At 51.3% G+C, this 14,927-nt stretch overlaps 5 protein-coding genes across 5 annotated transcripts; 1 reads left to right on the top strand and 4 right to left on the bottom strand.

Moving 5' to 3' along the window:
• Positions 1 to 484: 484 nt before the first annotated feature.
• Positions 485 to 1,994, top strand: SMAC4_13829 (uncharacterized protein; the record flags this gene model as incomplete). Its single annotated transcript, XM_066091643.1, has 2 exons — positions 485 to 929; positions 1,255 to 1,994. The coding sequence occupies 2 exons, from the start codon at positions 485 to 487 to the stop codon at positions 1,992 to 1,994; spliced, it is 1,185 nt and encodes a 394-aa protein (XP_065947186.1).
• Positions 1,995 to 2,673: 679 nt separating this feature from the next.
• On the bottom strand, positions 2,674 to 3,364 carry SMAC4_00019 (uncharacterized protein; the record flags this gene model as incomplete). The annotated part of the gene is made up of 1 exon (XM_066089366.1): positions 2,674 to 3,364. The coding sequence occupies exon 1, from the start codon at positions 3,358 to 3,360 to the stop codon at positions 2,674 to 2,676; it is 687 nt and encodes a 228-aa protein (XP_065947187.1). The 5' UTR covers positions 3,361 to 3,364.
• Positions 3,365 to 8,297: 4,933 nt separating this feature from the next.
• On the bottom strand, positions 8,298 to 8,570 carry SMAC4_09780 (uncharacterized protein; the record flags this gene model as incomplete). Its single annotated transcript, XM_003343020.1, has 1 exon — positions 8,298 to 8,570. The coding sequence occupies one exon, from the start codon at positions 8,568 to 8,570 to the stop codon at positions 8,298 to 8,300; it is 273 nt and encodes a 90-aa protein (XP_003343068.1).
• Positions 8,571 to 8,775: 205 nt separating this feature from the next.
• On the bottom strand, positions 8,776 to 10,824 carry SMAC4_09779 (uncharacterized protein; the record flags this gene model as incomplete). Its single annotated transcript, XM_003343019.1, has 1 exon — positions 8,776 to 10,824. The coding sequence occupies one exon, from the start codon at positions 10,822 to 10,824 to the stop codon at positions 8,776 to 8,778; it is 2,049 nt and encodes a 682-aa protein (XP_003343067.1).
• Positions 10,825 to 12,381: 1,557 nt separating this feature from the next.
• On the bottom strand, positions 12,382 to 14,468 carry SMAC4_13830 (uncharacterized protein). The gene is made up of 6 exons (XM_066091644.1): positions 14,227 to 14,468; positions 13,980 to 14,131; positions 13,765 to 13,806; positions 13,344 to 13,438; positions 12,838 to 13,283; positions 12,382 to 12,773 (listed from the first exon to the last, which is right to left on the bottom strand). Exons 2-6 carry the CDS (start codon positions 14,027 to 14,029, stop codon positions 12,534 to 12,536), a joined length of 873 nt encoding a protein of 290 aa, XP_065947188.1. The 5' UTR covers positions 14,030 to 14,131; positions 14,227 to 14,468; the 3' UTR covers positions 12,382 to 12,533.
• Between the last annotated feature and the right edge of the window lie 459 nt (positions 14,469 to 14,927).

Below are 14,927 nucleotides of genomic sequence, written 5' to 3' on the forward strand. Positions count from 1 at the left end.
ACCATACCCACTGGAAAACTCGGGATCCCGTCCGCTCTCCCATAGATACGCCGGTGAGGGATGGCTTATCTATGGGAGCAGGAAGAACAGGAAACGGGTCTTTTAATCACGCGGTAGGGTCAAAAAACCGAACCATCAGCTCCCATATCCATATCGTTCGGACGGAGGCAAGACGGTAAGTGGGAAGGTATCTATGGGAGAGCGGGCGGGATCCCGAGTTTTCCAGTGGGTATGGTCGTATGTACTATTTTAGTGCTAAGGTGGAGCTTATATTTGCCGCGTATCCTCACTCGGTTGGCGCCCAGCACTCGCGCATGACCGCAACCGCCCTGGTCAAGCACTTTCTCCCTGTCTCCCAATCTCAACTCAACACCACAAGAAAACCATTATAAAGAAGGGCGCGGCGACGGATCGATTCGTCCCCCACCCCTCAAATTGGTACAACAATCAGCTCGCCAAAAGCTAGCAAGCCCGAGATACCGCCATGCCCGTCGTTATTAAGCCGGACTCTGACTCCCAAAGCGGCAAGAACCGCGACTGGGTTACGTCGTCGCCCTTAAACCTACTCTTTCACACCTCGACCGTCCACTCCCACTGCCCCATTCTACACTCATCGTTCAGCCCTCAGCACGGTCCTGGTGGTTCTACGAACCCCCCCTTCTCCATTGTGGGCAACAAGAATGGCTTCGTCCATACCGTCATCCGCGCCTGGCAGCAAGACCTGCACCTCAGGATCCGGCCCGACGATGTGTGGCTCGCCATTCTCACCCAGTTTAGTTTCTTTGTCAATAGGAACGCCGAGGCGCTCCGTCATCTCTTCGTTTCCCATCAAAGTCGGCAAGAGGTCGTTGTCACTGTCGATGCCCCCTCGGTCAGAGCTGTAGACGTTGGGGCTGTTGCCCAACGGCTGGCGGCCATGGTGAAGGAGCGCCTCGTGGACCCTAATATCGCCGACACCCTTTTGCCCACTTTCACCACCACGACGCCACACGACCGAGACGTAGCCGCTATAGTTGTTGTTGTTGTTGTTGTTGTTATTTTTAACGTCTACTTCTGCCTCCCGTAGGTCATGAGACGTGCCGCACCGGTGAGTCTAGCATACAAAATTAAGAGCAGTGCCCTAATCGTCCACCAAAACCATTAATCCGAGGGCAAACCGAGGCCTACTGCCAATGTAAATCATGTGTTGCCCATAGCGTAAACGCGGCCCAACACTTATAATCGAATCGCCCAGTGGGCGAGAAGCCGCTATAGTGTTCCTGGGCGTTACACAGGAGTATTTCAGATCTGGAATACGGTTCGGCTGCGGCCTTCCGTCGGTTACCTTGTTAGGAGAGAGAAGTGACTGGACCGACATTCTCAGGCGTGTGGCCTGGTTCGAGACCCTTGGTCACAAGGAGATGGACGCTTGGACCATCCGGCTGACTAAAGTCCTTACCTACATGGTAGCCAGCTTCGACTCTCCAGACGGGGCCGATGTCAAGAACTTTTGGGCACGCACAGTTCATGAGGGACCAGCAAAGAGCTCTGGCGGCATTGTGAGCCTGTCGGGGTGGCTGACTACGTTTTGTTGGTGGGAGGCTGGTGGCGAGAGAGTCCCGAGCTATACCGATGAACAACTCTGCACCTACGGGCAGCCCATGACAACCTCTCCAGCTCCTACCCTTGTTCCATCTAGTTCCCGTTCTCACTTGAAAATCTTGCCGCCCAGACATCGTCGCTTGACGCTAGACGGTGTCGAGTTTCCCGTTATTGATCGGAAGAGGGTGCCGCCGGGCGTAGTTAAAGTCCCGGTCACTTTGCACCAGCATGTACCTAGCAACGCGATTTTTGTGGGCGGGTCGATGGGCATGCAGGTAATTGAGCAGGAAGACGACCAAACGGCGGCTCAACCTGCTTCGGGATGGTGGCTGCTGTCAGCCATCGAGGACCCAAGTATACCCCCTCCCCAAAGATCGCCCGAAGGACATTGGTACGTCCCTGATTACAGGTAGTATTTGGTACTTTAGTCTATACCTTCGTAACCCGACACAATACATTACGCTGAACATCTCCTCATGTTCAGAGCAAAGTTGGGACCGTCGCCAACCGTATAGCCGGCGACTTCACTGGTCGGAGGGTGCTCAGGGAAATCACCATCGAAGAGGCGCCGTAGAACCATTGCAAAAACACCAAATCCAGCTATCCTTTAGTCTGCCAACCCAAGCCCACAATACCCATGTTCCAGAACAAATTACCGGGTTAGCCAACCTAAAAAAAGGCTCCGGAGGTATATTTACTAAAGTACACGTGAGAATGATTGGAGGTACACGAGGAAGTCTTAGGATCTACTAGTTTTACGTCCATTATTATTAGCATTTCCGTAACAGACTTTACATCCATCTCACAAAGATGACCAAGGGATTCCAATACACATATATGTTACGATCCAATAAGGGATCACTTATGTAATTAGCTACATAGACCAATAAGGAAGGCGCCGTAGTACCGGCGCCGCGGCAGCGGCGCAGCGGCGCACCATAGAGGACCCTTGTATAAAGAAGTCTCCCAGACCTCTTATATAGGGCTCCTCAGCAAGCAATAGTTATCACATCTACCAGTACCTTTCGGTTACTACTCCGTTACTCTATTGTTCTATCCCAGCGATAATACTCCTGTGCTTGTAACGGTTCGTCACAATAGCGTAGACGCGGCCCAACACGTATAATCGAATCGCCCAGTGAGCGAGCCGCCAGTATATGACGGAACCTGTAGCACAAAGGAAAAGATAAAATTAGGCTTGATAGAGACCCCCAACCGGTATTCTGCATAAGACTCTGGCTTGTTCACGGCCCACCATGCCTTGAAATCCGTACGCGCCGCCCTCTTAGCAAGCCGCCTTGAATGCGCAAGGGTAGCCAAGCCTTCATTGACTACCTCTCCTCCTTGGGCGCCCGCCTTAGCGAGCTCGTCTACAATCTCGTTGCCCGTGATGCCCTTGTGGCCGGGAACCCAGCGGACGTTCACCAGACTGGGGCCATAGCCCTTACGGATGGCGCGGAAATCGAGGAAAGCCGCTTGTGACGACGCAGCTGGGGTTCCTCGGAGTCCTCTAATGACGGACGTGTTATCAAGGCATATCGTAATGCGTGGTCGGGCCTGTGCCTCCGGGAAGAGCGCCACAGTGGCCTTGACACCATGCCGCGCGCCTTCCGCCTCCGCGTCGAAAACTTCCGCTTGTTCTAACTGACCGCATCCGCGGCCGAGTTCTGTCTGTCCTTGGAAGCTTACGTAGCCAAAGCCTACGCACTCGCCCTCTGGTCTTTCTTCGGCGTCGGGGTCCTCCGCGTGCGCTGGGAGGCCCATCTGCTTAGCTATCATAGAGCCGTCGGTGTATGAGGCGGTGGTTGCTACAGGAGACGCTGCATAAAAAAATTAACAGCATGTTCACAAGCTTATGACTTTGGGTGTGGATGATAGGGCACATTCGACCTGTGAGCGGTGTTTTCATGCTGGATATTTTCGCAAACTTTCCGTGTCATATGTGTCTGTTACTAATATTTCTGCAGAATGGCCAAACATACTGAACCTCATCACTTGTTCAAATTCCATCGAGAAGGAATAAAAGCTTCCAATTTAGAATATTCTAGCCCCTGTGCCTCATCAATATCTCGTGTGAGTTTGCGCTTGCGCTGAGTGCTTGCAGGTTCTATAACGACGAAGTAATCGATGTTCAAGCAAGCAAACAAAGGACGGCCCCGGCATTCCAGCCACACCAAGCGGTAGCAGCTTTGGCAGCAGCATTCCAGTCCCTTGCCCTACGATAACGGCTTAGAATCAACACAACCCTTTACTGCAGCACTGCTACAGGTTTTGTAGGATGCCTCACTATCCTCGACTAGCCTAACGGGGTCGGCCAAAGGCTGGCTGTCTCGTTGAACCTCTGGGAACCCACACGCACTGTACTCTTTCTATCGATATCATTCACACCCTTCAACCACCTGAATGAATGCTCTCAGGTTTCTAGCGAACGGGAATACCTTCCTGTCCCGTAAAAGCATGTCGTTATGCACCACTTCACGAATACTCCTAAATCTTGTGGCAAAATATAATGGTGAATCTAAAGGTTAGACGGATACACCACCTGGTTGTCAAGGGACCTGGACCTATTCACCAAGACTCAGGTCCTTTTTTCCTTTTTTCCCTGAACTATTAATATCCAATCCTTTGCCCTCTCAACCCGGATTTGTTTTTTCACATTGCTCTGTTGCCGAGCATTCCGGTTATCTCAACAGACAGCCACTTCGCTTTGCAACTTCAGCACCGCTTAGCTATTGGTCAAAGACTCTTCAAGATGTCTCTACCTATGGCTAGACTCGCCTCGAGTCCAACCTCGCCCAACAATCCTTCTCTGCGCACTCCTATGATACAGAATGGCGTCGAGAACAATGTCGTCGTTTCTACTACGAGCCAAGGCACTGGTCAGAATCAGCAAACCTCGGCTTCCATCAATACTCAGGAAAGCTTCGAATCCAGCAACTCCATGGCTTGCCCTCATTCTTCTGCGACGTCTTTGGGTGTTCAGGATGACATGGCTCCCAATACCGAGCAAAACATCCCGGCCCCTGCCGTTGCGGCTCCCCACCCACAACAATGCATTGTCTGGTATCAATCAGCCAACGGCGGTCAATCAACTACTGCACATTTCCTACGATGCTATGGGCCAGATGGTCTTTCAGATAGGCTGCCCCGTGCCCTTTCTGCCAGCAGTGTCTTGTGCAGCAGAGGCAGCAACTCTATTACTGGGCCCTCAACCTCGACCGCTATGAAGCCTTGATCAGACCCCAACCGGATCCGAGAGATTTCATCACCAAGCTTCCTAAGGAATTCCTCAACATGATTGTGTCATGTCATGGGCGGTTTTCATGACTGGCATTATTCTCCACCAAAGACCCCCATATACGCCCAGCAGCAGGTCACGCCATACGGGTATGCACCATCCATGGCGAAACGTGGTGCCGATTACTTGACCGATGAGAGGCTTCTCGGTCTTTCGCAGACGTGCAAGGTGTTTCGGGATGTTTGCCATGGCTTTGGTGCACACGATTACCTGATGGTTTGGGCAGAGTATGACCATTTTTTAAGGGATGATTTCATGCGCCTTTTCTATCTCAATCACGTTTCTTTGCTCGTCTCCCCAGTCAAGTAAGTAATCCCGTACTCTCAAGCCGACTGCTAACTAGCTTCCTTCTCTGCCGTACTTCGACAAATTTCAGAGTGCTAATGGATCTCACCTGCTTACAGGCATCTGGTTATCAGACCCCTGGGTGGCATTGGTCGTGAGTATGTGAGCCGTTCATGCTGGGATGATTACAGGGAATCTTCCTTCCAAGATCAAGTTCGCAGCATCATCACAAACATGGAAAACCTCGTCTCACTTGAGATTCATTGTCAGAAAAAGCCGTACGACACGCTGAGAAAGGCACTTTTCAACCATACCGTTCCTGGCGTCAAGAGTCTCACACTAGACTCTCTTTGCGCCAACATGGCAACCATGATTCGTTATTTCCCCAATCTGCGTGTCTTGAGGAGCCGTTCCACAGCCGTGTGGAAGTGCGGATAATGAAGTTTTCAAATCGCTTCAGAGCTTGCAATTCATTGAGACAGCTTGTTTTCTCAGGAATAGAGACAACAGACTCAGACGCCAACATCAAACTCCCCGAAGTAAATTACCCGATGCCCACTCTACAAGCCCTACCCGCCTGCAGAGAATGCAGTTCTTAGTTTGTCCCGCGCTGACATCCGATGTTATAACAGTCCCTCTAGAACGTCTTCCTCAACTCAAGCATCTATTTTTGGAGCTCAACGTCTCCCACACCCAGGTTGAAGATGTAAGCGTCGCTTAGTCCAGCTCCATTGCGCAATCACCGATCAGTGCCATCTTTTGCCGACATCCAACCTAATCAGGCCAACATGATCGAAGCCCTCATGGCTCACAGCAACATCAAGAAGTTCACTATGCTGAGAAACTACGCTTACGAGCCTGTTAGCTATGCGAGGGTCTATGACAATGAAGCGACCGTCGCAAACACCTACTTCGATCACGTCCCTCACCTTGAGGAGATTGGCATCTGCAATGCCCAGCCGTATGGCCAGATGCCTGATGACACCGGCAAAGTATTCATCAGGATCACGACCAAGGTCAAAGCAACCAAACCAGCCGGCACAGAGGATGGCAAGGGATTGGACAGCAGCAAGCTGAACAAGACCGACAAGAACAGCAAACTCCCGGAAACCACCACGAACGAGCGCAGGAGGCTCTTGCGAGTCTACGACCGCACCCAAAGTAAGGAGCACCGCATCAAGCAGCTCAAGTCGGGTTGCATTCCGCCCACGACCGACCGCAGCCCCAAGCCGGCGGAAATCTATCTTGATCCGGAGTACTCAATGCTCGAGCTCGAGTGGAAGTGGGCGAGACACCAGATCCTCACTGAGATGTACGATCGCAAGCGCGAGGCTGCGGAGGCTGCGAAGGCTAATACTGCGGCTGCTTCCCCTGATGTTTCCGTGGTTGAGGGTGTTCCTGCTGCTGAGCCTGCTGGCAGTCCTGCTGTTTCAAATGCTGCAACTGCTGGTAGCTCATCTCCTTTATCGTCTTTGGTGCCTCTCGGATATGACTCGGCCGCCGATGCTGCTCCTCACACGGGCGAAATCGTACCCGCTTCCGTCTTCGGGGGAGGTTCTGCCGCTGCCGCTGTCGCAAACGCTCCTCTTGCTCTCGAGGACGCTGGTCAAAAGAGCATTGCCGATGCCAGTGGCAGCTCGTCGGAGTCTTCCACTCCCACTTAATGGTCTTCCCGTTCTCTGATCGCGCACCAGCAGCTGATATATTTCAGTTGAGAAGCTGGAAAACTGACAGGTGCTCCAGTCATCCATCTCTTTGTCTCATCCCATCGCCTTCTTCTTCAACAGTAATATCCTGCTTGTTGACTTTGTTCCTACCTACCTCTAGTCAGCAACTAAAGCATTCTTTGAAGGACATTAAGAGGCAAAATAAGGTACTCAAAGGTGTAAGGCACCGCGGACGCGATCAGATAAGACCAACAAGGAATGCACAGCATACGTATTGTACAAAACTACAAACCGCAAACAAACAAAACGTATCCCACGACCATCAACCATCAACTCACAACAACCCAGTTGACATTGTGACAAGGGCAGTGTTCTGGGCTTGGAACAGTAGTTCAATTCCGCTGATAAACTACTTTGGTCTCGAAGGCCTTGTTGAATCCTTTCAAGCCTTTCATCCAGGCTGGACTTCCTGGCCTTCTTATGCCAAAGCCTTCCTTCCTTCTAATAGGTACGTACATCTCCCTATCGGCCTAATCTGGCCGCAAAGCCACAATGCATCTATCTAGTGTGCACTATTGTGCTTACATGTGGGTCTTCCTAAATAGCTTCCTTCAGTGTTCTTCCTTCATGGCCTGGCTAGCGCGGCCTAGCGTGGAGGCAGTGCAGGCGGCAGTTGTGTCGTTGGCTGGAATACGCCGAAGGCGCTAAGGGTACTGAGGGGATTCCGGGTAAGTCGTGCCGTTGGAGGAACAGACTTCCCGAAGGTGAGTGTAACCTAGTTGCTTGAGACATCCAGCCGTGTGGCAAGGCTTGGGGTTCAGCCGTGCGGCTCTTGGGGAGATTAGTGGTATTGTCGAATGTCCGTGTGACATCAGCTCCCCCTTCTTCAAGGCTCGCCTCGAGCCGTCGAGGTTCCTGACGCTGGGACGCGTGGGTCTCTGAGTGCTTGGTGTGAAAGACAATGACTTCTGCTTTCTGCTTCATCAGTGAAGAGGTGCTCCCATGGTTCCCATGTCAAGTTCTTGGTTCCTTCCATCCTTGCCACTTTGTTCGATACTTAACCTTGCCTTCGAATGTCAAGGAGTCCAGCACCTCTTCCACTTCGTAGTCTTCTGACTCAGCCGGGGCTGCCTCCCGCAGGACCTGGTCAGGGTCAGGGGCTACCTGATTGCCAGCGCGGTAGGATCCGACGAGCGAGACATAGAGAGATTCCGACTCAGCCGGGGCTGCCTTCCCGCAGGACCTGGTCGGGGTCAGGGGCTACCTGATTGCCAGCGCGGTAAGGGTCCGACGAGCAAGACGTGGAGGGAGTCATGGATAAGCCAGGTCTTGGGCAAGGTAAGCCGGACAGTGGTGGGGAAATTACCTGAGATATCTTGAATGGTCTGTGGAGTTTCTTGTCAAGTTTCTTTGAGGGGCGCTTCGCCTTGATGTGCTTATCGTTCAACATAACAAGTTGCCCTACCTCATAGACCGAGGCCTCCGTTTTGCTTCTTATCCGCCCAGTCTCTCATTCTCTGACGGGCACGGTCGAGATGCTCTTGGGCGTGGTCGTGAACCTGGGTCATCCAGTGGGCGTAGAGACGGCTCCCCGGGTTCCGCGGCGCACCGTCAGGGTGGTTGTGAGAGGCTGGGTGATAACCGTAATTGGCGTAGAACGGAGTGAGCCCAGTCGACGATGAGGCAGAGTTATTGTATGCAAACTCGGCAGTGGCGAGAACGTCTTCCCAGTTGCTCATTTCGTAGTTTTACGAAGGCACGGAGGTAGATCTCACGGGAGATGGCTCGTAATCCCGAGAGAGGTTTAGGGCAAGGTTTCTTTCGTAGTTGTTGCTCGGGTTCGTTGTCAAGGCTAAGCCATTCCCAAGATGCAAACGACGGGGTTGACCAGGCTGGCACCAAGGTGAGGTCGTGGTGATCTATGTAGTGCTTCATGGTGGCCACTCAAAAATCCGAGTCGGAGTCGCTATCTTCTTCCATTGTCTGCATGGCTCTGGTGATTGCGTTGGTTTTCGCTTTCTTGAACTGGGCCTCGTCGCTATTGGCGAGGTCCTCAGCTCCTTCTTCTTCACGGTCGCTGTTTTTCCGTTTGGCGGAGATGGCGGCCGTAACTGCTGGCTGGGACAGTTCTTTACCGTTGTTATCCTTCTTTGCGAAACACTCCAGGGTGTGGTGATTGTTGCGTCCGCATCGCCAGCAAGAAACGCGGTCCTTTTTGCGTTGGTCGATGTCGCTCTGATCGATGTCGCTCTGATCGATGTTTTTCAAGGCTTCGCGGACGGTGTCCCATTTCTTGTCTTTGGCTGGTTTGTCGGACTCTCTTGAGGATTGGCTTTGGTTGGAAGGGGAGCGGGTATCCTTGTGAGATTGTTGGCCTGACTTTGAGTGCTCCGTTCTTGAAGTGGGCGCGTCTTTTCCCGACTGATAGCCTGGGGCCTGCAGCATGTTTTCGTAGACTCGTCCGGCCTCTTTGACAGCGCTGATGAATTCGTCGTCGGTCTCGGGGATTCCTCCTCTCATAGAGAACATCAGTTCCGTGATTTTGGACGGGAGAGTTCTACCGATCTGGTTCTGGAATGTAGTTCCTGCCCATCCGACAGTTTCGTTGAGGTCAAGGAGTTCTGTGAGGTATTCTGCTGTGTCGCCGTGGTACCGGAGTTCTTCCATCTTCTTCGCATTACGGTGGCGTTCCGAAGGATCCTTGAATCGTTCAAGGAGAGCGCTAGAGTACCCTTTCCAGGTGTCTTCCACTCCCATAGAGCGGATCTGACGGGACCGTGAGTCGTGCCATTTCTGGGCTTTGTCCGTGAGCATTGAACCCAGCCAGTTGATTTTATGGCTGTCGGTGGGGAAGCTAGCAGCGTAAGCGTGGAGGTAGGCGCTGATACGGGCCCACCAGGGTCGGAAAGCATCGAGTTTTTTGCCGTCGTAGGTTGCAGGCTTGTTGAGGTGGATAGGCGTAGTTTGGATGGTTGGGTAACCCCAATTCGCCAGGAAACTATTGGCCTGGTTTCGAGCATCGTCGTCGTCGTTGCCTGCTGGCCCGAGAGTGTTTCGGGGCGGCCGGGGAGGTCCCGGGGAGCCTTGCCTTCCCGCGGACTGTCCAAACCGTACTGAGCCGGTTCCGTAGTTGTTAGCATACGTAGCCTCTCGTTGCATACGAGCTTGGTTGGCTTGTCGTCTGGCTTGGGCTGCTTGGAGGTCGTTGTCCTTAAGGAAGCCGAAGAAGGGTTCTGATAGGGAGGAGTGTTGTGTGGTGCTGGGGGCTTTGATGGCAGCCCGTTGTTCCAAGAGACGCAGAATGGAGGCAGTATCGGGTGCCTTCTGTCCTGCTTGTTCGATGGTTCTCTGGAGGTTCGTGATCTGTTCTTCGAGGGCTTTGAGTTGGCTGGGGTGAACGAGTTTGTCGTAGATGTCACTGATCTGTTGATTATGGGTAGTTGCCCGGTTTTCGGCGTGGCCCAGGGGGAATTGCTGGCGAGCGGTTCTTTCATTGAGGGTTTCGAGGGCCTTTTGATGGCGAAGTGAGATTTCCCGGAGTTGGTCGATGGCCTTCTGACGGGCGGCATCTTGTTTTCCGTACTTGGCAATGACAGTCCAGACCTCCGAGGCGAACCTGTCGCTGGCCTGTTGAATTCCTTGTTCGAATTTGGCGACCTGGTTCTGAGACGCCTCGAGGCCTCTTTTGAACATGGTGGCGACGAGGTTGTAGTTGTCCCTTAGGTCTTCATACTGAGTGCGGAGGGTCGCGAGTCCTTGGGCTTGCTCCTGTCCTACGGAAAGGGCAATTTCGCGGATCTGATGGTGAGCTCTGGCGATCTGGTCGTGCATGGCGATGAGCCACAGAGGGGGGTTGTTGACTAGAATGGGTCCAGCGGCGATATCGTCATTTCTGGTCATCACTATATCGAAGCTGACAGGTTGCCACAAGGTCAGGATTTTGTCGGTAGTGTTTTCGACCGAGTCGATGGAGGTGGCGCGAGGTGATGCCATATTGATGAGTAGTGAATTGGAGTTGGTAGGATTAGGGGTGGAATGATAAGGTAAGGGTGGTTCGAGAGGGAAGTAGTTATCCTGTCATTTCTACGAGCTACCACGCTTACGTAGCTATCAACCCATGACAATGACAATGACTGAATGGGTTGTTGAGGACTGTACCGGTACCGGGTGGGTCCAGTCAGGAACAAGAAGGAATTTCAAGGTAAAGTCGGGGGAAACAACAACAACAACAACAACAATGAAGAAAAAAACGTTAAAAAAAGGAATTCTAGCTTCTAGCTGTACATAGATGAATCAACAAAAAAGTTTTAAAAAAAAATGATCGTGCGCTTGAATGAGAGTGACCAAGTGAAGAACGCAGTAAACATTGGGTTTATTGATATCGAAATAGTGTTGTTGGCTTTAGTTCATGTTTGTTATATTTATGCCACGGACAAGGGCTGCTCATGTTAGATGTCCATCCGGAGGCTTGACACAACATATTACATCTTGTCCGATCTCCCTTGATTCTATATGTAATATCACACACTCGCCTTTTTCACAAGCGACATATCTTCGAATTTCTTCACTAATGTTGGATAAGTGAACGGCATCCACATAAAAATACCATACGTAGCATAGGGCTTTCTTCTTACTGACAGAGTTTTCGCTTAGTGTCTACCTATCTATCTTCTTTTCGTCGTTTTCCTGATTAGATAGGTGATGCCGAACCCGACGCAGTCCAGATGCCCAGCTAATTTCTCAAACATGGTGACGGTAGATTTTGCCGGTTCAACGGTCTTACGACAATAGATTCAATAACAATATCGAGTAATGAGTAGAAAGAAAACAAGGAACAGTGGAGGAGGCGAAGCAACTTAAAATAGGGCATACCCGAGCCAGGTAACACGGACAATTGGACCCCTGATACCAGACACATCGACAACAACTTTCCACTCAACCCAGGCTCTAACAACGGCGGCGCTGTAACCTGGTAAGTGACACTTCCTACACCTACCACCGTATCCATCACTAATAGCAAACAATAGGCACTCGGGCTCGGTATCACCGACCTGCATGTTACGATCCAATCGTTGAGCCTCATGTAAGCTAGATAGATTGACCAATCAGATAGGACCCGGGGTCCCGAGTCTACGGGACCACGGGACGGGGTTGAAGACCAGTATATAAGAAGGCCTCCCGGCCTTCGTTATACCTGGTTCTTCAGCAAGCAATAGCTATCACAATCTATCGGTACCTTTTGGCTACTACACTGTTACTCTATTGTTCTATCCCAGCGATAATACTCCTGTGCTTGTAACGGTTCGTCACAGTGATGGCTTGGAGGGACGTCGTGAGTGGAGAGTAAATGCTCCGGACGTCGAAAAAAAAGACATACCCGAGCTGAGCCGAGGAAGACACGTCGGCGGGGAGCTTTGCGCTAACAGACACTAGCAAATCCTTTGCGAGCATTGGTGTAAGAGTATTCGTGCACATTTGGATGCAGGTGGAGGCCGGGTAAGGCTGAAGGCACATACCCGGTCTGGGGTAAACCCTGTAAAACAAGTGTGACAGTCATCCGAGGTTTTAACTAGTATGTTGTTTTCAGATTATTCACAGAAAAAGAGATATGAAGCTTGTCCTAAGGTAGAGGTATCCAACCGCCCATCGTGGGAGATTAGGTAGGTAACCAGCCCCGGTCGGTGTTGTTGCCCAGCCATACATTAAGCATCTAATGGCTTCTGGCCATACACCATGCGGAAGATGAAGTACGGATGAAGGGTAGTGTCCTTCAACTCCTTCTGCAAATGTTTGATGTAGATGTTGATCTCCTCCGTGGTCCATCCCATTACCTTACCAAGCATAAACTGAAGACTACCAGCAAGGTCCTGGTTCATAGCGACATAGAAGTACAGACCAACTTCGTTCAACTTCTTGTCTTTGGACCATGGGGAGAGAGGGATCTGCAAGTATCCCGTAATTAGAGTTTCTGGGATAAACAGACGCTGTGGGAAGCGGAGAACTTACCTTGTAATCCTTCACTACTGTGTTCACGAAACCGGCCTCCTTCATTCCGTTCTCCATCATGTCATTGTTGAGCAGTTGCTGCCCAATCTTCCTGAAAGCCTCCTCCGACATGGGGCCCCATTGGCCCAGGGCATGAACCTTAGTGTCCACGGAACCATCGTCTGAGTAAACAGTACCGCTAGAAGCATCCATATGCTCGATGTAACCGCCTGGCTTGCAGCACCGGTAAGCCTCCTTATAAAAAGCAGACCAGTCTTTCACGGTGCCGCTAAGCCACCGGAGGTGGATGAAGTCGAAGAAATTAGAGTTATAAGTCCATTCCTTATTATAGTCGTCGATTTCAAAACGGACATTGGGGGTAACCCAACTGGGCTGGATGGGCGAGATATCAGTACCCATGACGTTGCAGTTAGGGAATTTATCAGCAAAATCGATTGCCCACAGCCCTAAATGTCGAGTTAGTATTTAAGGAACAACCACCAAGATAGTGTAGAAAGTCGGCGTACCTGTGCCTGTGCCAAGATCAATTGCATTCTCAGGATTTTTGGGAAGAGGGGCATCATAAAGCCTGCCATCCAGACAAATGGTCATCACATGATGGCTAGAGGTAGGCAATATTTGGTTAGCTACAAGAACTCGAAGTCTCGCGGACATGGGAATGCCACGACAGGGTGCTGACGCTCCCGTGAAAAAGGAGAGCTACTGCAGCTTGTACGTCCCAAATCCAGACGGTCGAAGGGAAGTCTTCGATCCTGGATGCTATGAGATCCGACGACAGGTCGACAACAATGGTAGCGCAACCTGACAGCTGTTCAGCAGCCTCATGGGGCCTTGGAGGCGGAGAGACAGATTGAGTGGCTCGGATAAAGGTATGCATGATAGGTCCTTGAGAGATCAAACCGATGGTGGGAAGCATGTTTCACTTACAAAATATCCAGCATTTCATTCTGCTTAGAGTCGTTGGGGCCCCTGCATGAAAGTTTAAAATGCTCGTTAGCGTTGGGTGTTTCCTCCCACATGCGCAGAGCTTCTCTTCATCCATACTCTTCGGGACTCTGGGCTAGAAACGACACCTCATAGACCCAATGCGGAGGTCAGACTGGGTGCTTCGAGCCCTGACGAGTAATCCCAAACAGACTTACCAATACTCTCCATCCGTTACGCTATCGCTATGGTAAGTTCGGCCGTTCATGGTACGGTATTTGAGGATACTCGAACTAATCGAAGCAGTCGAACTCTCGATATCACTTCCAATGGTTGAATCCCCATCATTTTCCTCCTCCTCCGGAAGTCCCTATAGTGCGTAAGTAAGGTAGAAGTATGTTAGTGATCAATTCCAATTATGACTGGGCTTGTGACCGGGCGACGGGGAACGTGAGAGGGCCGTACCTGTTCCGCCCAGTGAGATCCAGGAAGAGGGCCAGTCGTTTCAGCAACGGGAGATGCAGGACCGGGCGTGGGTAATTGGGGTGCTGGCGACTGAGCCTTTTTCGCCGGAGAACTCATGGTCGAATCTTGGATATCTTATCTTCTACCTGAAATTCAAGTTCGGGTGAAGAAGATGGAACGGCCAAGAAGTGATCTGGGTGCCAGAACCGTCCGATTTATAGAATTTTGCCAGTGCCAAAATGACAGGCACCCGGTTCGGTTCATTACAGTGTTCAAATGTGACACAGTGCTGTCAAATATCACAGCGGATGTTAACTGCCCTTCACCGCTCAAAAATCAATATTAGGCTATGTGATATAACTACAGTGTCTGGCCAGAAAGGCACTGGGGAATATGTGGGAGCTGCTGGCTGACGCGGTGGCTGGGCTGGAGAAATCGACTGCGTACCATTGTGAATCGACTATGTGGATTGGATATTGCCAATGATAGAGTCATGTTCGCACCTGCCAAAGTTCGCCGTAGTGAACATCATACAATTATCCTCACCAAAAAGTCCTAGGAAATATAAAGACGAAGCGCTCTACTTTATTGCCTTGATCTGGCTTTGTATATGGGTTCTTGCTTCCGGTGCTCTTCTACCGCCCTCGCCTCCTGCTCTATTTGCCTCGCTGGCTATACTTTTACAACCCTGCACGTACTCG

Source organism: Sordaria macrospora, chromosome 5, assembly GCF_033870435.1.
Source record: "Sordaria macrospora chromosome 5, complete sequence".
NCBI lineage: Eukaryota > Fungi > Ascomycota > Sordariomycetes > Sordariales > Sordariaceae > Sordaria > Sordaria macrospora.